This window comes from Vanessa tameamea, chromosome 10 (genome assembly GCF_037043105.1).
Source record: "Vanessa tameamea isolate UH-Manoa-2023 chromosome 10, ilVanTame1 primary haplotype, whole genome shotgun sequence".
Classification (NCBI taxonomy): Eukaryota; Metazoa; Arthropoda; class Insecta; order Lepidoptera; family Nymphalidae; genus Vanessa; species Vanessa tameamea.
Genome location: NC_087318.1, coordinates 3368503 through 3390077, shown reverse-complemented (window position 1 = coordinate 3390077; position 21575 = coordinate 3368503). Strand labels below are relative to the sequence as shown.

General features: G+C 31.1%; 1 protein-coding gene across 1 annotated transcript; it reads left to right on the top strand.

Moving 5' to 3' along the window:
• Window positions 1–4316: 4316 nt before the first annotated feature.
• LOC113397436 (uncharacterized) lies at window positions 4317–21236 on the top strand. Its single transcript, XM_026636147.2, has 11 exons — window positions 4317–4672; window positions 10654–10810; window positions 13554–13947; window positions 14028–14475; window positions 14543–14785; window positions 14878–15072; window positions 15620–15809; window positions 18443–18580; window positions 18798–18984; window positions 19532–19638; window positions 19867–21236. The coding sequence occupies exons 1-11, from the start codon at window positions 4542–4544 to the stop codon at window positions 20149–20151; spliced, it is 2475 nt and encodes an 824-aa protein (XP_026491932.1). The 5' UTR covers window positions 4317–4541; the 3' UTR covers window positions 20152–21236.
• The last annotated feature ends 339 nt before the right edge of the window (window positions 21237–21575 follow it).

Sequence of the window (21575 nt, the reverse complement as noted above, 5' to 3'; positions counted from 1 at the left end):
ATACACATTTTTTATTAAAAGTATATGAATTGCTGCAATACTTTATAATATGTAGTAATAGTTACTATAGTACGATTTTATAATAACAAACGATTTGACCAGAATACCTAATTCAGATTACTTTTCAAAACGTCGCAGTCCTTGGTAATCTTTTCTTATTTCAGCAGTGGAAACCTTCAGATTCGTAACCGGGCTTCTGGAGCGAACCAAGTTATGTGGAATTGTTGCAACTACTGCTATGGCTTTCTTCGACACGGAGTCTTCTATCCGGCTGCGTGATCTTTTAGTCTTGCGCTTCCGTCGTTCTTCAGTCGTGGCATAGTGGGGATCTCATTGTTATACAATATTTGTACCTGTAATATATCTAGACAATAATTTTTGTTAAAATAATTTTGACCAGCAATAAATTATGGAAAATTCTACTGAAAGAAATTGTTCAAATTTTTTGGACTATAATTAGGGGCCTCCACTACTTTGTTACCCCAGGACTTGCACATATTTAAATCCGGATAGGACAGACTACAATAGGACAACTGTAGGTTCCAAAAAACTCAGAATTACACATAACATTCTTGTTGCTGGTGAATTTTTTAATTCAAGAATTAGCATCAATTGAAGCGAAGAAACTAATTATCTAATTCTTCTACAACCGATCCCACAATCCGTTCAATTTTCTTTACCTTATAGAAGTTTCATAATTATATTATACGGCGAAAATTCATAAAAAAATTCAACGATTTTTATTGTTATAAGAAACTAAAAATATCTCGATTGTTTAATAGATATTTTCTAATAATGTCCGATGTGGATATACCAAAATATATAATTGATAGAATCGTGGTTAATGACTTATTACCTGCTAATATATATATCATTATTAGATTTTTTTAGATACTACATACATATAAAACGTAAGCTCCCATATGGTCATCATATTATGGGCTAGATTACTATATACTACTTCCATTTATAACTTTATACTAACAGTCGTTGTTTACACGCTACAACTAAAACGGAACACATTTGTCAAAAAAAAGGAAACATTTAAGTTAGGAATTATTTTGGTAAAGAAAACTCTACAGTTAAACCGTAACTATACATTTGTCAATAAATATAAACGTTTATGTTAGGTAGGATTTTGGTAAAGAAAACTCTGCAATTAAACCGTAAATATAAATTTGTGAAAAAAATAAACGTTTATGTTAGGCAGAATTTTGGTAAAGAAAACTTTATTATTAAACCGTAACTATACATTTGTGAAAAAAAATAAACATTTATGTTAAGCAGAATCTTGGTGAAGAAAACTCCAGAAAGCTCGTAAACATGAATGACATATTTAGAAAAAAACAATATTTTAGATCCTAAAAACCCAAAATTAAAATATATTAATTTAATTACAATGAGACTATTCTAGTTACATTATCAATAGATCTATAGCTATTTATAGAAAAATAATATTTCTTTGACAATTAATGAACTCCACTTCAAATTCAGAATAACAATATCCCATTGTTTCATTCATGAACGAGTGACAAGAGGGGGAGGAAATATTAAGGTTCATTCATAACCGGCTAACAGGTCACGTGGGAGACGCGTGCGCACCATGCACCTAACACGTTAGACACACATGCGCGTGTCCGATGTGGAAAATCTAAACATCACCGGGAATGTGTATGAATCAGTGAGTTACATAAATATACCAATTATATTACGACCGGGACACGTCAATTATTATGTCATTATACCGTTAAATTATATTGATACGAAACAAGATGATAATTATTGGTATTGCTTGAGACTCTACTACTATATTTATTGTAATATAATAATAATAAAAGATTCATTTGATCCATCCAAAATATAATAAAAGTTTAATCAATCGCAGTATTACCATAAAATTGACCTGCGGTATTTGTGCTATAATTGATTTTATAATTAAATATTTTTAAAAATAGTCGCATAATATATAGTTTATTAATAATAATAATAATATAATAATTTATTTATATCACACAGAAAACATCTATAAAACTATTACATGATTGCACTATGAGTAAAGACTTAATGTGTAATATAATATGATCATCAAAAGAAAAACAGGTCAAGTACTGGCTATCCTAGGTAGGCTAAAATTAACTAGCCTGTGTTAAGGAACTAGCCTGTGTTAAGGACATCATTATTAAGGGTAATTTTATGCGCTTAGCATACTTAAGTATAAATATATTATCCGAAAATAATGTCTTTCTCTAATGATCATTTCAATTTAGTCAACTGCGCCTGAAATTTTATTAGGCGTGCTTGCATACACTTGGTTTGCAAGCACACCTATAATCAGGGGGATTGTACCTACAATCAACCTTATCTTTAAATTGTGTGTTGGTTTAAAAAATATTTTTTCTATATATTGATTGAACAAAAATAAAACACTCTTTGACAGTGACAATTTTAATATAATAAGTATTAATTTAATATAATAATTTACTTAACTATGGCAATAGATATAGATTCGAAAATATTTTATAAATTGTAATGAACGATTCAGAACATTAAATATAATATACACTATAAATATTTATTTTATAAAAAACAATTTGGCAGGCCTTACCTTTAATGCATTCCAAACCACTTTAATAGTCTAATTTATTCGGACTAGGCAAAGGTGTATTACTACACAGCCTTATCATTAGTGTGCGTAGTTAAGATCAAGAAAAAAAAATGTTCATGATTTAGGATAAAAATTTAACTTATATAATTTATGTCACTTCAAATCTTTTGTTTTTTTTTAATACGAACTGACAAGAAACCCATGGACCTGGGAAAAGCATGTCCCAATGTTTTAATGGAACGGGACCTAAGTCTAATAATACTTTATAAATATTTGTTATTACAGATGGCCAATTCGGTTTGACATATAGTTTCCAACTACAGGAAGAGTAAAGCAACATTAACAGCATTGACATTGAATTGGAACGATATCATTGGTTTGAATAATCTATGATATTTATTTATATGAATTCGCAAAAAAATGCCTTTTTGAATGTAGAAATGTTTATGTTATGTATGTATGAATGTAAGTTGTACCTAATGTTAGAATTATAGTGGACATAAGTATTGAAGTGGATTAATGATGTATTATATTTAAAGATATTAATTAAGAACTGTATGCAGCGCGTAACATAACAGAGCTATAAGCAAATCGTATGGAATATATAAATCGAAGTGTTGTATATTTTACTCCTTCGATTGCAATGAGGCTTATTAACTAAATATGACGATGTCTGAATCCGGGCAGACTGATTTTTTAATAATAATTCGACTCATGCTCCTAAGTGGAGGAAACAATCTTAAGGAAATCAATTTTGAATAATATTCAGTCACAGACATATGTCATAGCAGGTAGAATGAGCTCCAATCTTATCCTGAAAGGAAAGTAGTCCACAGCAATTATGACATAAACGGGCTGTTAACTACTTGTATTAATCGATTTAATGTTTGTACCAAATAAAACGAAATAGCGTAGTTAGGTGGCGCGGCGGTTTGTTCCTGACCGTATTTGAAACTAATGCTATTTAATATTATAATTATTGATAAATCTTTTAAATTGCCATATAATTTTACATTTTACTAATTAATATAAAATATGTTTTTAATGATCGCCATTGTGTGTTATTAGTGTTATCACATACACGCGTGCACATTCATTAATATTACCAAGACTGTTTGTTTATGTTCGTACTGTAATAAATATGCGAACAAAATAATTGGGGCTTGTATAGTAGTTAAAATCGTTAAAAATGTTTTGAAACTAAAAAATTGTCAGAACAGACATTTAAAAAAATAAAATAGATATAATATAAATGACTTTTTTTATTAGTTTTTTCAATGTTTTCGTCTTAATAATTCTATTACTATTTTCTATACTTACAAATACTTACGTTTTCATGGTAATTTTTCGTACTTAGTAAAACTTTAAAATGTTGAACATATATCTGCCAAAACTGTTTTAGATTTGCTGAAAGTGCAAATAATCATAATGATGATAGTAATTTTTTGAATATTAAACTAAATCAAAGTTTTAATATGTTTGAATGACAATAAAATAATTTCACTGCGTTTTTAAAACAAGTAAACCAACGAAAATGCTAACGATAACATAGCTTGGACATTAAGAAATCGCAATTCGGATAAGAAATGAGACAACCCTCGGTGGGTCAATTCTCTGATAACACGACGACTCTGCAGACCTCCGACATTCTCAGACGCAAGTGAGAACTTCACCCTTTTACGTCGCTTTTAAGTCTATAAAGGCAGCTACCGCACACAAAAGAAACAGTTCGTCTTCGATCTCCGCCGATGATGTTAATCATTTACGCGTATAAGATCGCATCACATTAGTCACATAACTTCGCTTGCGATGACACACGGCAAGGGATCAGATTAAGTGTTTTGAACGATATTTTAAAAATCCCTCCGAATTGTCGCGCACGCGCTGTTACTCCACTTTATTGTGATTGGTCGCGAATCAAACGGAATTAAGCAACATGAGTGTAACGCGAAACAGTGTCAGTCGGTCCGCGTGCAACAGTAAGGGAAGCATGATCGTCGTTTCGAATAGACTGCCCTTTATTCTAAAAAGAAATGAGAAAACCGGTGAATTGGAGAGAAAGGCTAGGTAAGCTTGTGTTTCCTATATTCTATCTTAATTTGTGCTTAACTCGGGATTGCCTTGCTGTTGTGGAATAAAACTAATTCATCTCAAAGGGCTCGGGTAAGTCCTGTAACCTATTAATCTTGATTTAAATATAGAAGACCGGTTTGTGCCCTTACTAACCTTCGCTATTATATGGCTCTGTTAAAAAGTTAATACGTATGATAATATTTTTTGCAAACGCTTATGCAATGTGCATTTATTATGATACTTAAATATACTACAAATTTTCAAAATATTTATAACAGTGCTACGTATGTTAAGCGAAATATCTATCAAAACAATAAACTAAGCCCTTATTCTGACGTCTGATATACAGACGGTTGTTGTCGGATCCTTCGCGAACAAAATACAACGCATAGCGTTCTATAATCCTTGTCAACTATATCTATAAACATCGCTCTAAGTATTAAAGTAAAAAACAATTACACTAAGGAAACTTGTTCACAATACACACTATCGTAGACGTCGATCTGATTTATTAATAAGAAACAAAATGATTCATAATAATAATGAATCGTAGAAAAAAATACACTAATTTGATTTTATCTCTTGATTAACAATGATGTTCTAGTAAAATTAGAATATCATTGTTTATTAATATAAGAACAAATAAAAATATTGTTTTATAAACAAACCTTCAACTTGAATCAAGGTGATGTACACGAAGTGATGCCGTGCTGTGGTGTAAATAAAACTAAATGTATTCATACGTGCACGCCATGCCGGCGATACGCAGTAGGTAAATAAACACACTCTACATCTAGTTAAATCGTGAGTGCGAACATAAACTTTGTCAAATGTTTATTTATATTATATTACCATTCAAATGAACCTATTACGTAACTAAACTAGATACAATATGATATCTTTCTAATTTCCTGTCTGTAGTAGCAATACTTCATGTTACAATTACAACATAACCTTATCTGAGCGTTTACTTTAAACTTTCGCTATGTATGTTATTCATTGAATCTATACTAATAAATAAACAGATTCAGAATTACAGTTTGTTTAAAATACCTAACTCAAAAATCTACTAAATATAAAGCTTATACCAAAGGATGCAGTGCGTTTCAGAGGAGACTTTACTATTAGTGCCTTTGCGTCGCAGTTACACCTGACGTTAAAAGCGTGAATTTCAAGTTCCCGTATTATATTGGTCTTATCAAACCTTTTTAGTATATAATCCCACGTTTTCATTAGAGTTTCACCTGTCGTGGTCACAAGCTGATAATATTATTTCTGTGGGATTATTAGTTGTACCTTTTCAAATATATATGTATGTTAATCAACATATAGGTATATTACATAAAATACAAAAGGACATATAAACTTTATATTGTGATAATCATTTAATTATTATTAAGTGTCAGATGTTAAAATTTATTTATATATTGTATTGTTTGTTTTTACGTGGAACAACAATTTCAATAAATATTTACAAAAAAAATAACTCGATTTGCATGGGACATTCCATGACAAATTATGCAAATCACTCAAATAATTTGATACATTACAGAATGTATAATTATTATGTATATGCATTTCCCTAAGTTGAAGGTTAGGTTAAGCTACGCAGCACATTTCGCTTGAGGAAGATACGGAACACAATCGATTTTTACTGAGGTACTTGAAAACGTAAAGTAGATAATATCATAGCAATCAATAGGTCGGTAAGTAGATATATTTTATACGACCTGAAAATAATGAAATACAAAACTAACCCATTACAGCCATATAATAACATTAAACTTAACTTTCATATTCAATAATGGTAATAAAAATATGTTATTAGTCTAATAAAATAAATATTATTTATGATATTGAAGTTTGATGATCACCTCTAAAGTAATTGACAATATCAGTGCTACACTAGAATGTCTCCAAAAAAGTAATATGACTTGTGATCCAAACAAAAATTGCCAATTTTTCTTTTGTAAAGACCCTGCTTTCCGATTTGATTAGCAGAAATCGTTTAGATGTTGTTCGCTCTAAATCGCATACGAGTGATAATTCACGTTTTTCATAACAGTGCCAGTATTGTCCATTAAATATCATTTATGTTATTCGTATTTGCCTCCATATATAAGTACTACTATTTTTTTAATAGTAGTTACTAATATTTTAGCAATATCTACTAATAGATATTGGTAAAATATTTCTCATTTATCTGAATTTTTAACTACTTGGCACTTCCTACCACTGACGGTTTGAGCATTTGAAATTTAGCACATTTTCTTGGTTGGGCTTCGTACAACCCCGTCTGGATAATATTACAACTGATCGCATATTTCACCGCCAACCAGTATCGTTTTCATGTTCTAGTTTGTTGGGTGATTGAGCCAGTGTATCTACAGGCACAAGGGACATAAGATTCCAAGGTTGGTGACACATTGGTCATATGCGGAATGATTAATACTTCCAAAAGTACCAATTTCTATTGACAGTGGTGACCACAGGTGGCTCTATTGCCAGTCCACTTACATATATGTCTACAAAAAACATACTTGATGGAGCTGATGACAATATAATCTACTATATTTCTTTTCCTACATAATGTTTCTAATAAAATAATATATGTATATGACATAACTTTAAATCGGATTATATTAATGTAACAGTGACAAAAGGATCACCTTCTTTATATTTAGAACAATTTTTCGTTTTATTTGTATGATCATCACGAGTTCTCATTAGCTTTGATTCACGAATGATTCATAGCATTTAGTTTTAATTACATAGATCAAAATCGACTATTTTTATCGTGTCTAGTAATACCTTAATTATTATTCATCTGTTAGCTATTAAAAAGCAATATCCCAATGTATTTTTATTTGAAATTTTTAATCTGTTTACAAGATTATTGCCATATATTGTAGGTATATAGTAAATAATAGTTGCAGTGGTAAATGTGTGCAACTTACAAATTAGATGTGAACTTGAATGATGAATATATTATACGAAGCATATAAATACATCAATACTCAACTGTTGCTTTGGATAACGTTTATCGAAATGAATTTTAAGCGAATATTTAAACTGTCATCAGTATAAGCTTTAATTAGTGCAAAGAAGATACCACTATTAATAGCTGACACTAAGCTAATTTCTAAAGTGCCCACAGGAGTAATTTGCATCCACCTAGAGGCATTAGTGTAATTAGGCGCATTGGAATTTTCCTACCTTATTTGAATAGCTTTCTTACTCTTAAAAAAGAGACTAGTTGTAAAACTACTGCTATCGACAAAATCATATAAAAAAAGGATAAAAATAATGTACCGCAGACTCATTAATATTTTTGACACATTTCGTACAAAATGATTATTACTATATTTTATATACAAAAATTTGTTTCACTAGAAACTAAACCGTAATATCTCTGATGAATATGAATGAATATTTTAAATTAATTAACAGGTTTTACTTAGACCACTTGACAACCTATTAAGATTTAATTATATTCTAGAATCTTATCCAAAATCATTCTACAAGTGCTTCAAACGTCTAAATTTCTCGAAGCTAAATTATGTTGTCACGGACAATGAGTACTCAACGGATGTGATCGTTACACAGATAATACGACAGTCTACAACATATAGGTAGCTTTTTCATCGTTATTTTTCTTTTATAAACTGTTCATAACATTGCATGACTGAGTCGTATTGTTACCCCTTTTTTACAATAGGTAAGCCTGCTTAAGGGCAAAAAATGGGCCACAAGACAACGAATGAGTGATAGATAATCACTGTCAATGAATATTGATACTCTTAGAAACAATTACAATTATAAACTAAGTATTACTATGAAAAGAGAGAAATCTTCACGAATAGATGGTTTAAGTTGAAAGCTACAACTCATGAAAACAATGGTAGTTCCTATACCAAAAAATAAAACAGGTGACCTTTCCAGTCTCGAACTATAGACCGATTTCGCGCGGTATCGTATTAGGTAAAATAATTCAAAGGATAAATATATGTATAAATATTTTGTCTTTCAAAATATTTAGCAATTTTTAGTTTAAAAACAACCGTAAACCACTACTTTTTTAACCAACATCGTGCCTTTGATCTGGTACGTTATAATTTACTTTGGAAAAAAAGTTTGCGAAAGCCTCCAAGTTTGCTACAAACTTTGCGATTCCAAAGTTTCGGTATAGAAACCAAACTAGCATTGTAAGATGAGGCAACGAGACAGAAAGAGAAAGTAGAGTTGATAAGTAACAATATGCTAGTTAAAGTACATTTGACATTGTTTAGAGCAGTGATTCCCAAAGTGGTCCAGGTGGAATCCACGGGAGACTTACTGGGGGTCTACGTAGGCGTGAATAAAAAATGGGGGTCCATAAGATGTTAATGCGGGTCCACGAAAATTTATCTTGCTAAAATTGCAAAGCGCTATCCGCCCGACAATGCTTAATGCTTGTTCAGACATGAACTTGATCACACTTGATCACCTTTTTTTTTTACTACTACTAAAACCCAATACACATAAAATAATTTAATAAGGAGACTTGGGAATTGTAAATATTTAAATTAAAACTTTTTTGAACTTATAGTTTTCTTGTAATTTTATATTTTATTTATTTTTGTAGAACTATAACGATAAAATACCTACAAAGTCGACAATAAGACTTGGCAATATGAAATGAACAAAATTTTAAGGATTTAAAATTGATTTCGAATATAAGAGATTCCTAAAATAATATTGGTAGCATAACGGTCTTTATTACATTGTATTAGCTCAGAATGTTTCCATCTAGTCATACATAACGTATATACCATAGTTCGCTTTTGATATATCAACTATTAAAATTAAATTACGATATCATAAACAATAACAAAGAAATTAAGATGATTTATTTGTACCAAAAATAGAAAAAGACCTAAAATAGATCTCTGTGGTACAGTTAGTTTTAGTATAGGTTCACTAGACTGTATACCAATAAAAATTTATGGAAACTTGTAAAATGCTTTGAATTAAGTATGTACAGTGAGATTAAGACAAAACCGTTAGGTATGTATATTGTGCCTTATAGATTTTGACAATAACGATAAGTCTTAAAATATAGCTAAATAGTCGTTAGTAGCCAGTAGAGAAATAATTATTTTAACAAACTCAAACTCAAACTCAAATTCCTTTATTCAACATAGAAGCATTACACTTTCTTATTGATGGTCAAATTAAATACTACCACCGGTTCGGAAAAAGGAACACCCTGACCTGAGAAGAACCGGCGAAAGAAACTCAGCGGGTCTTTTTTTTTTGTCAAATTAATTACATACATAATTGTATATGAATAGAAACAGCCAGGAGGCGATCGTTTCATTCCCAAAGTGTGCTATCAAACATAAACTCACTAATTGTATAGTAACCTTTCGCACACAAGCGTTCTTTAACAAATTTTTTTAAATTTGGCAACAAAAGCATTTTGAACGCTTTCTAGGACCTGTTGTAGAAGCGTATACATTGTCCCACAAAAGAGTTACTGACTCTATGCGGTCGAGTAACAGGAGTAACAAGATTGTGTTTGTTCCTTGTACCAATGGTATGAGAATCACATTTTCTCATAAAAACATTAATATTTTTCCGTACATACAAAACATTACAGAATATATATTGAGAAGCAACAGTTAATATCGTAATTTCTTTAAATTTATACCTTAATGATTCCTTGGCTCCTAGGTTATAGATTGCGCGAATAGCCCTCTTCTGCAGCACAAATATAGTATGGATAGCGGCTGCGTTACCCCAAAGCAGAAGAAGAATTTTTCTAAAATTATTAAATTTTAGAAAAATTGCAAAATTATTAAAAAATGTTTTTTGTATATTTATACACAACAAAACAATAACACCTTTATCTGAAATATTCTTATTTTTATCTGTTATCCAAAACTCATATTTTCGATAAAAAAATGTTTTATAATAAAAAAACTTCTTTACAGCGCCGGTGGTCTTGTAACCGCGGTGGCGCCTGTAGTCATCCGTGGAAATGGCATCTGGGTGGGCTGGGCTGGCATACACCTGGACAACATTAACGAGAAGATCCCGGAATCCGACCCAAACGACAAGACACCGACCGCTGGACTGCTTTCTAGTAAGGTGAATAAATAATTATTGTAATTGTAATTTCTTACTAAGATTTTAAAGATAAAATATGTTCTGTATTTTGTTAGAGTGGTAGCTTTTTTGAAAACATAAGCTAACGAAATTACCTACAACATTTATAGTATCATAACTTATTATTTTACAAAAGCACATATGTATTATGATGTATCATACATTAAGCGGTAAACATATCTACTACAGGAATCAAAATCAAGAAGAAGCAGCAAGAAACTCAGTAGTTACTCTATTTAACATTTGAAATATAAAGTTATGTCAAATACAATTTTTATATAATATCTGATAGTCAACAAGTATTATCTCCACGGTTTCTCATTTTCTTTATAATCTCTTTATAATCTCTTTTTGAGTATTATGTTATTTATGGATGCTTTTTTTAACAAACGATTAAAAGTTCTGTACATGTAAATTAATAATTTTTTTTTTTTTAAATGATTAGGTATTCGTACCAAGATTGCATTTATACACTTTGTGGAGTTTTATAATAATTATATTTATGGTATGTAATTAAATGTCATTGTTTATTTACCTTGAGTTTATTTAATTGCAAAATATTAAAATTGATAAAATCAGATACTCAGAATTTCCTATTCAAAGAATTACATTTTGATGGGTCTTTAGAAGTTATAGAAAATACTTTGGTATGTTGTCTATGTTAAAAAGTAGTTAGGGTCAAGTTTAAAATTATTATAAATTCATATAGTTATATAATATAAAACGGAATTTATCGCCCGAGACGCATTTCTGTCGTCGTACTAAAAATTTGCGTTTTTCCATACGTCCGTAGTAAGCATATATAAAAATATTGTAGGGTACTTGGTTTTTAACGTATACAATTGATTATAAAAAAATCTTAATTATTTCCTAAATTACCTACCGTATTATGTGATGAAATAAACAGTTCACGTTTAATTTGACCTAAACATTATTTGTGATAAATATTATCTATTTACTTAAGGCAAAAAAAATAGTTTACAATATAAATATATAAAAATTAAAATGTCTACTAATGATAAGAGTGCAAAACAAACTCGACGTAACTAATAGTTCCATAACACTATTACATAAACTCTATTATTTAGTAAACAATTGAAACTTTTGTATTGAAAAGACATACATTAAATATTTATAAATCGCCTATATAAGTAGGTCATTGACCGTTGAGGTAAACAACTAAGATTGTTTAAGTTTAATAAAATTACGAACAAAAAATGTTTAAAATCCTCGTTATGTTTCTTATTCAAAGAGTTATTAGATGAGGACTATTTGTACTTAAATATGAAATTGCTATCCGCTCAACAATTATTTTCCACACTTTGTAAATATAACTATGTTGAAGGTAATACAATAGAAGATAATGACTTAGCTATTATCTGATAGTTTAAAGAACGGAGTAGCATAAAGTCATCGTGTACAATATAAACTTCAATTATTATATTTATAGGTACAAATAATTATGTACGTAATTAAAACAAATATACTGTAAAACCTCGGTAAGTCGAACTTCAGGAGAGATTCGTACAAAATCGAATGAATCTACAATGAAAGCTAAGCATTTTTACTTCGACGTACAGAAGTTGTAGGTGTAATCAAACATTGATGTGATCGAGATACATAATAAATAAATAAATATTGGACAACATCAAATACATTACTCTGATCCCAATCTAAGTAGCTAAAGCACTTGTGTTATGAAAAATCAGAAGTAACGACGGTAATACAAACACCCAGACCCAAGACAACATAGAAAACTAAACTCTTAACTCTAGTTACTAAAAGGGATGACTCTTTGAACGAACCAATTAAACGTAGATGAAGAATCAGGCGTCCTGCGACCACCTCGATATAAAAATTTTGTAATATGTACTTAGTTTATGGTGTCGTTACGATAGTTTAAACTATACATCGATAGTCGGTCAATCATGACACATGTAAATATACAATGTTTTAAAATATTACTTATTTCGTAAATGTGGCAGCACCAAAAGTGCTAAGTAATAATGGCTACAATTACGATGACGTTAACTAGAGTTAAACAAATATTTGTAGCAAATTCTTTTATTTAGAATACAAATTCATATGGATCATGAGGCGTGTATTTTGTATATTATTACCTCCTACCAAACATGCTTACTGGGCAATAATCTAGCTAAATTCTACACCACAATATGGGGCTCTTTGTTCGAATATCTTATTACAAAAACTTTGTTTGTGTATTAAAACATCTCCATGCGAAGTCAAAACGTGTCCCATACCATAATCTATACAGCTACGTCACTAATTGCGGATATTTTCTAAGCTATTAAGCTTGTCAAGTGTGGTTTTTATCTAGTAATAAATAAATTATTATATTACACCACTTTTTGACTTATTACTTTACATCATCAATAATAATATAATCAATATAAAACTATGAGTACGTCGATTAAAAGCACAAATGAACACTATAAACTACGCAGTCAATATGTGAAACCTAATTTAATATTGATATATTGAAATTAAACAGATCAGATAGGGACTGACCAAAAAAACTCAGCAGAAGTTTGTTCTTGTTATCAACAACTATTGTTGTTTATAATGTACACATTTTAGTCTCTCTCTAAACTGTTTTCAAAATCAAGATCAATTTGGATGAAGATTATTTTCTTTTCTAATATTGCTTAATTTTTTATTTACTTCGCATAGGCAACTGATGTAACAAGTAAACTAATTGTTACAGATCGTCGCAATTCACTCTGAACCACAATTATTTGATAGCTACTACAATGGTTGCTGCAACGGTACTTTTTGGCCATTATTCCACTCAATGCCGGACCGTGCCACATTTATTGCTGACCACTGGAGAGCCTACATTAAGATCAACGAGGAGTTCGCTGAGAAGACTGTGTTTGCACTGAAACTCCTAAAAGAAAACAAAGAGAAGAACGGCACTTCACCTCCAATTGTATGGGTGCATGATTATCACCTCATGTTAGCGGCTAATTGGATTAGACAGCGAGCTGAAGAAGATGAAATAAAATGCAAACTAGCGTTTTTCCTTCACATTCCATTCCCGCCGTGGGACATATTCCGACTGTTTCCGTGGTCAGACGAAGTGCTTCAGGGTATTCTCGGTAAGAATTCCTACATAAAAGTCATTCTTTGAATTTGCAAAAAATATTATTTATTAATAGACTATTTTTAATGTTCACAGGATGCGATATGGTCGGTTTCCACATAACGGATTACTGCTTGAACTTCATTGACTGTTGTCAGAGAAATTTGGGTTGCCGAGTCGATAGAAAGAATTTGCTGGTTGAACTTGGTGGCCGTACGATTTGTGTTCGACCTTTACCAATTGGCGTACCTTTCGACAGATTTGTCTCTCTAGCGCAAAACGCAAAACCAGTGCTTTCTACAAGTCAAAAAGTGATACTAGGAGTCGATAGATTAGATTATACCAAAGGATTAGTGCACAGACTAAAAGCTTTCGAGAGGCTATTGCAGAAGTATCCAGAACATATCGAGAAAGTGGTGTTACTGCAGATTTCAGTTCCATCAAGAACAGATGTCAAAGAATATCAAGACTTAAAAGAAGAAATGGATCAACTAGTTGGAAGAATTAATGGAAGGTTTACGACACCTAACTGGTCACCAATCAGGTATGAACTAATTCAAAAACCAATTTATTTGTAAAGATGAATTGTTGTTTAAAAATATTTTTATTAGGTATATATATGGATGCGTTGGTCAAGACGAACTCGCAGCCTTCTACCGTGATGCTGCTGTCGCTCTGGTAACACCACTAAGGGATGGCATGAATCTAGTCGCTAAGGAGTTTGTCGCTTGCCAAATTAATAAACCTCCAGGAGTTTTAATAGTGTCTCCTTTCGCCGGCGCAGGAGAGATGATGCATGAAGCATTAATATGCAATCCTTATGAACTGGACGACGCAGCTGAAGTTATTCATAGGTGTGTATAATTAATAGAAAAAATATATACTCGGTTTAATTGTTGTTTTTGTCTAAATTGTATTTTATTATTTACATTAATTTATCATACAGGGCGCTAATAATGCCAGAAGATGAACGCACAGTTCGAATGAATCATCTCAGACGACGAGAACAGTTGAACGATGTTGACAGCTGGATGAAAGCATTCCTCAAGGCGATGGACTCGCTGGAGGAAGAGGCTGATGATATTGGAGCTACCTCCATGCAACCTGTCACTATTGACGACTTCGATGAATATTTATCAAAGTAAGAAAACATTTAAATATGTTTTTTTTTCTAATTAATATTAAACTAATAAAAGTTTTTGTCATAAAATAATATTTTGATCTAATTCTTAAAAAAATGTTTTCTATAAATTTAACTAGCGATTAGGCTTTGTGTAAACTCGTCTTGACACTCATCAGTTGTTGTAACACCAAAAAGAAATCCTTTGCAATTGTTGACTTCAGTTTCAAAGATGAATAGGCCAAGTATACATATTAATTAAGCACAAGGACTTATCATCTTAACTCTCATGGTGAGTGTCGTGTTAGTCTGACATGATGGTGTAAGAAATAGTTGTGACCACGTACCTCATAAAACCGTTTGTAATAAATGTTTTTAAAATTTATGTTAACCATCGTAAATGAGATGACAACACACATATCATCTTATAAAATAAACTCCTACTATTCACGATATGACACACACTCAAAAATTACACTTATATTGATATAAAAATGACTATCGCTAATTTAATTTACCGCTCAGTATATACAAGCTAATAATATCACTTTTAATTGTTTATTTTCAGGTACATCGGCTACACACAGAAGCTCGCACTCTTATTGGACTACGACGGAACCTTGGCTCCGATAGCGCCACACCCGGACCTGGCGACTCTACCACTGGAAACCAAACATACGTTGCAACGTCTTTCCAACATGTCCGATGTGTACATTGCTATTATATCCGGGCGAAACGTCAACAACGTGAAGGATATGGTAAATTGATAAAAAATATTGATTCAAATTATTTAACAAAACATTACAGTATTTTTTTTTTGTAGTATTCGACTGATAATTTATATTTTATTTGGAATATTTTTTTACATAAAGCACGTTATGTTAGGCAAATATTACCTTTTTTTGGTGCCAATATTATGTGTTTATGGTACCTACGTAATAAAATAGTAGCAGAAGTTTTAAAAAAATAAACAAAACAAAAGTATTCGTTTTAAAAACAACAGAATAACATGCCTTGAATAATTGGAATCAGTGCATAATTTAAACAAACACAAGTGATGTAAATCTTCCTAAATGTGGAGTCATTTAGTTCGTTGTCCAAGATATCATAAGTAGGCAACCAAGAACGTTCATTACGTCAAATGTTTGCGAAATTCATATGATAAATATTGTACCTACCTATCAATGAACTCGTAAAATTGGTATCATAATTTTATCACAGTCAATATTATTTTGACCCGTAAAAGTAAAGAAAGAAAACGTTTAACTTACATACTTAACGTTTTCCCTATAATTATTTATCTCTGAGTTTTAATAAAGCGCGATTAATTTTCTGCCTGTAGAACCACTTTGGATGAACTAGTGACATTGAACCTAAATTAAGAAATATTCTTCATAAAATAATTTATTATAAACACATTTTGTATTTACAGGTGAATAGATAACTTAATCTCGATCTTATAGACACAGGTTTACATATTGTATGTATTGGAAAATGATATCGGTACCGTAGGAAATTTAAACCATTCCTTAAATCAGCCTGTAAATCTCCCACTGCTGAGGTAAAGCCTCCTCTCCCTTTGAGGAGAAGGCTCCAACCACGCTGCTCCAATAACCCGTATTGGATTGGTGGATACACATGTGACAGAATTTTGATATTAGACACATGTTGGTTTCACCGCCGAGCACGAGATCAATTATATACACATATTAAGCACATGAAAATTCAGTGGGGCTTGCCTAAGTCTGCACCCGTAATCATCGGTTAAGATGCACGCGTTCTAACCATTGGGCCATCTCGGCTTCCTTACATCACCATCCTCATTCGTATCGAAACGTAAACTTTGCCGCCGTGTTCCTATTCTATTAACACATCGACCCAATTGAAGTTGTCGACGAAGTCGTTGAAATCGAGAAAGTATCATAACCGTTTGAAGTTAGTAAAATTGTCTCCTAGTAATGTTAAAAATTAAGAGCATGAATTAATTCTCGAGTCTGACCAGAATGCGGATTTACTAAATACAATATATATTTTCCGAATTTAATATTTGTGTCAGAATATACTTTGCCTGGAAAATTCTTAAAATAGTAATATTTATATTCCAACTTAAATGCATGAAATGTGATTGAACTCCTTGGCTACTTAACAGCTTATAATCTTACCCCACTTCTACAGTTCCTGACCAATGTATTCGAATAAATCGAGTTAATAGTGATTAATAAGTTTTAATTAATGATCCATTGTACACGATATTGATCTTAAATATTATGATTATTAGATAATGATATATATTTCCTTCTTATAACAATGTTTTTAATCCATTCGATGATTTAAACTGTAAGGTCTAAAAAACCCATGTTTTTGCTATCATTTACAATGTAAATATATTTTGGAAATTCCGTTTTTATATATAATTTTATATGTATCTTTATTGCTTTTAATTAGCCGTTTTAATAAATCCGGCCGCATCCGACCGGATCCGGCCGGTTCGATGGGAATCCGGTCGAATCCGGCCGGACTGAAAATTACGCCGGATTGCAGTCCCTATTAACTATTCATAACAATGAACCTTTATACCTTTAAGAGAATGTTATGCTACTAGGGTAATTTCATATTGAACCGAAAAATGTTATCCTTTATGGTTTAACAAACGGTTTCTATATGGTTTTACAAATATCAAATTAATATTTGATATTTCTTAAGAAATATACGTAGAAATATATGAATAATCTATTCGTCGATAAATTGACCAATAGGTAAATATTAGAACTCAGATCCTGTTTACATTTTCTATTCATTCATGGAATTAAATTGCAAGATGATAAATCTCAAAGACATCGATGGCCTTAGATCGGTTCGCAATAACAAATCTTATCAAATGAACTTTGGCTGTCACTATCATGAATTCGTATAAAAATATTTATATTGTCGAGTGCACGGTCAATATCCCAGCGGTAACCGGGTCTCGGTATCTGTTGGCTGTTGCGTAACAATTCTAGAGGCCGGACTGGTCGTCATCATTTATGTTGACTATTTGTATTATACAAATCGCGTGTAATACTATCTAACTAGTAACTAGGTATATCTAATAATAAAATATGTTAATGCTATGTTACATATGTATAACGGCGATAACTGTTTAGGTACTATCCTCTCCTCATTGGTTTATCCACATTGGTATTCATAAATGTTTATGAAAGAGGCGATATATGTTTATTGGAATTATCGATTTAATTCATCATTGAGTTTCAATTAACTTAAAGACATAAATTGAATCGCCCCAATTAAGAATACATGACATACAATTATCTGTCGCACTCCTTATTTTCCTCATCAAACTAGATGAGATTAAATGCAAAATAGTGACAATATATGAAACTTTAATTTACAGGTTGGAATTGAAGGTATCACGTATGCTGGAAATCACGGTTTGGAAATCTTACACCCGGACGGTAGCAAGTTTGTTCATCCCATGCCAATGGAATTGCAAGATAAAGTGGTAGAACTTCTTAAATCCTTGCAGGAACAGGTGATACTTCAACGATAAATCAATAGTTGTTTTGAGTTTATATGGAGATAAATTATGTAACAAAATTATAAGTATTTTTGCTAGGCCTAATATTAACAATGACAATATTGACTATGAAAGAAAAATACATTTATGTATATTATCAGCAAGTTCATCACATTATTCAAACTACTCAACCAATATAATAAAATAATTCTTCAAAACAAATCTGCGACAGGTTTGTAGAGACGGTGCTTGGGTGGAAAACAAGGGAGCTCTCCTGACATTCCACTTCCGAGAGACTCCGGTGGCCAAGCGCGCGGCGCTGGCGGACACGGCGCGCCGGCTCATCACCGCGGCCGGCTTCACGCCCGCGCCCGCCCACTGCGCCATCGAGGCGCGCCCGCCCGTCCAGTGGAACAAAGGTAATTTTACAATGTTGCCATTCTTAAACAGAGTACCTCTTGCAACCAAAAAAGCAATTCGATACAAAGCGTGCGTTCTGCTAGTGAGCTATGTACTTAGGTGCATTGATCTCGCTACCTAATGTATACCTACGACTAAAATCTCGAAGTCAGTCAATTCCTTTGAGTTTTTTTTAATCAATTATTAGTAAGCGCTGAAAATAAAGAAGCTGGCTGGTATTATATACTATTTGAAAAACACGTAAATATTTTGGTTCTATGTCTAAACTGTCTTCGGTGTTATTGGATTATCCTGCCGTCAGATTATTTTTACCAAAATTTCCTTTTTGTTTGAATATCTATAGTATGGATGTATATCAACAAAACAAAACATAACATAAACAAAACAAATCCATAAAAAAAACGGTTGTGCGTATAAATAAACGAATTTTGTCGTAAATTTTATGTAATAAACTTCTTTATAGTCAAAATGAAGTACCTACTTATAATATTAAATTTTTATCATTCAAAGTTTAAATTTAATTTAATTTTATTATTTATTTTACAGGTCGTGCATCAATTTACATCCTCAGAACAGCTTTTGGCCTGGACTGGAGTGAAAGAATAAGGGTTATATATGCTGGTGACGACGTCACTGATGAAGATGCTATGCTAGTAAGTATTTAAAATTCCCAAAAATATATAACTTAACATTCATAAAACTGTCGGACAAAACAAGATTATATAAGAGTTAGGTGTATGTGTCTCATAAACTTTGAAAACTTGACGATCCGGTCTTCTTGAAGCAATATATTTTGAAATTTCAAGGGAATTTTAACTTGTGACGTCATCGTCTTCCATTTGGCAAACGTATACTAATCATAACAACTTATTCTCTCTTAGGCTCTCAAAGGTATGGCAGCAACATTCCGTATCGCGTCGTCGAATATAACCAAAACCTCAGCAGAACGACGTCTGTCGTCCACCGATTCAGTACTGGCAATGCTGAAGTGGATCGAAAGGCATTTCTCACGTCGTAAGCCCAGAGCAAATTCACTAACATACAAAAATGCGAGACTAGCCCGCGATACCATGCAAATGCATATGTCCTATCTACCCACAAGGTCGCCGAAACAAACGCCTCCTCGCACACCTGATGTTATATCAAGCGGCTCGGAGTCAAGTTAATCACTGTCCCCATACGTTACAAAATAAAAGTTAGATCTTTCTAAGCAAATCTTTTCGTAAACACGTATTAGATTTATATTCTTACCTAAGCATATAAGCTTAGAACAGAACAATAGAACAAAATGAAAATATTTGTCTCAACTATTGTTTGAAACAATATGTATTCCACATTGGGCGCGCTTAATTATTTTAATGGTTTGTCAGATGGATGTTTGTGTAGGACTGTTGTCCTATTTATGTGATAGAATAGTGATAATTGTTTCTTTTTAATTTAGACTTATTGTAGACAAAGATATCAAAATTATGCCAAATAATTTATACTCGTATATTTTTATAATTAAACAAATAATTATAAATTATTATTTTCTTTTATATTAATCTGTTGAAATTTATGTAGTTTGGAAGACTATTACTTGCAATTTTTACAAACATGTGTTGTCTGGCTTTTGTTTTAATATCTTGTTAATTGTAGACTTGTTCAGTGCTTGTAAAATTTCAATATATTATTAATTTGTGAGTGATATCTTGTATAAATGAAATGATTATGATTTAGAGATACTTTTTATATCCTAATCATTTAATAAACTATTTAAAAAAAACTATTAGTATAAACGTACATACATACATAGTACGTAGCATGTAATAAATATCGGGAATTTGTAATTATGCATTCCACTATAAAAACACTCAGTGTTTATGTAAAGTAATTGATAATATTACTCCATTTAATTTATTAAAATATTTATCGTATCTAACTTTAAAAGTACATAATTTATATGTTTGATAATATTCTATTAAATTTTATTCTATTTAATGTGTAAAACACTTTAAAAAACTAATCAATCAAAATATATTGCTCCTCATTTGGTAATTGTGTTAAAGTTAAAAATATTTATAAATTCAAACATGAAATTAATCACGTGTGGAAACCACAGAAAATAATAAACAACTAGTCTAGATTTAAAATTTGATTTAATCTAAAAGTCTGTAACTGTACTGATTGTCTCGAATTTCCATAATCTATTGTATTTTTATATACATTTATGTTTATAATGTATGAAATAAACTTTACAACAGACGAAAAATATTTTTTTATTTATAAGTATAAGTATGTACAAAAAATGTTAATACAGTTATAATATAAATGATATATAATTAATTATGTACGATACCTTTTAATGGAATGTTTTAAATTAATTTTAATGTATGTCCACGACACAAAAAATTCAATTAGTATTTTTGTTTTACATATATTTTCCGAGCAATGATATTTTATCTCTTGGCGCTTTATTTTTTTTTACATATGGATTAGATATAGATCGAGTTGCCATTGCCTAAAATACAGAAATCGAAATCTTCATTAATATTATAATATTTCTTTATTTTATAAATAAAATTGTAGTTTTTTTTTTAGTCTCAATTGT

Coding starts and splice junctions, on each gene's coding strand:
- LOC113397436 (XM_026636147.2), top strand. CDS start 4,542: ATGAGTGTAACGCGAAACAGTGTCAGTCGGTCCGCGTGCAACAGTAAG. Junction 10,811..13,553: donor CTGGACTGCTTTCTAGTAAG/GTGAATAAATAA, acceptor TAATTGTTACAG/ATCGTCGCAATTCACTCTGA. Junction 19,639..19,866: donor CTGATGAAGATGCTATGCTA/GTAAGTATTTAA, acceptor ATTCTCTCTTAG/GCTCTCAAAGGTATGGCAGC.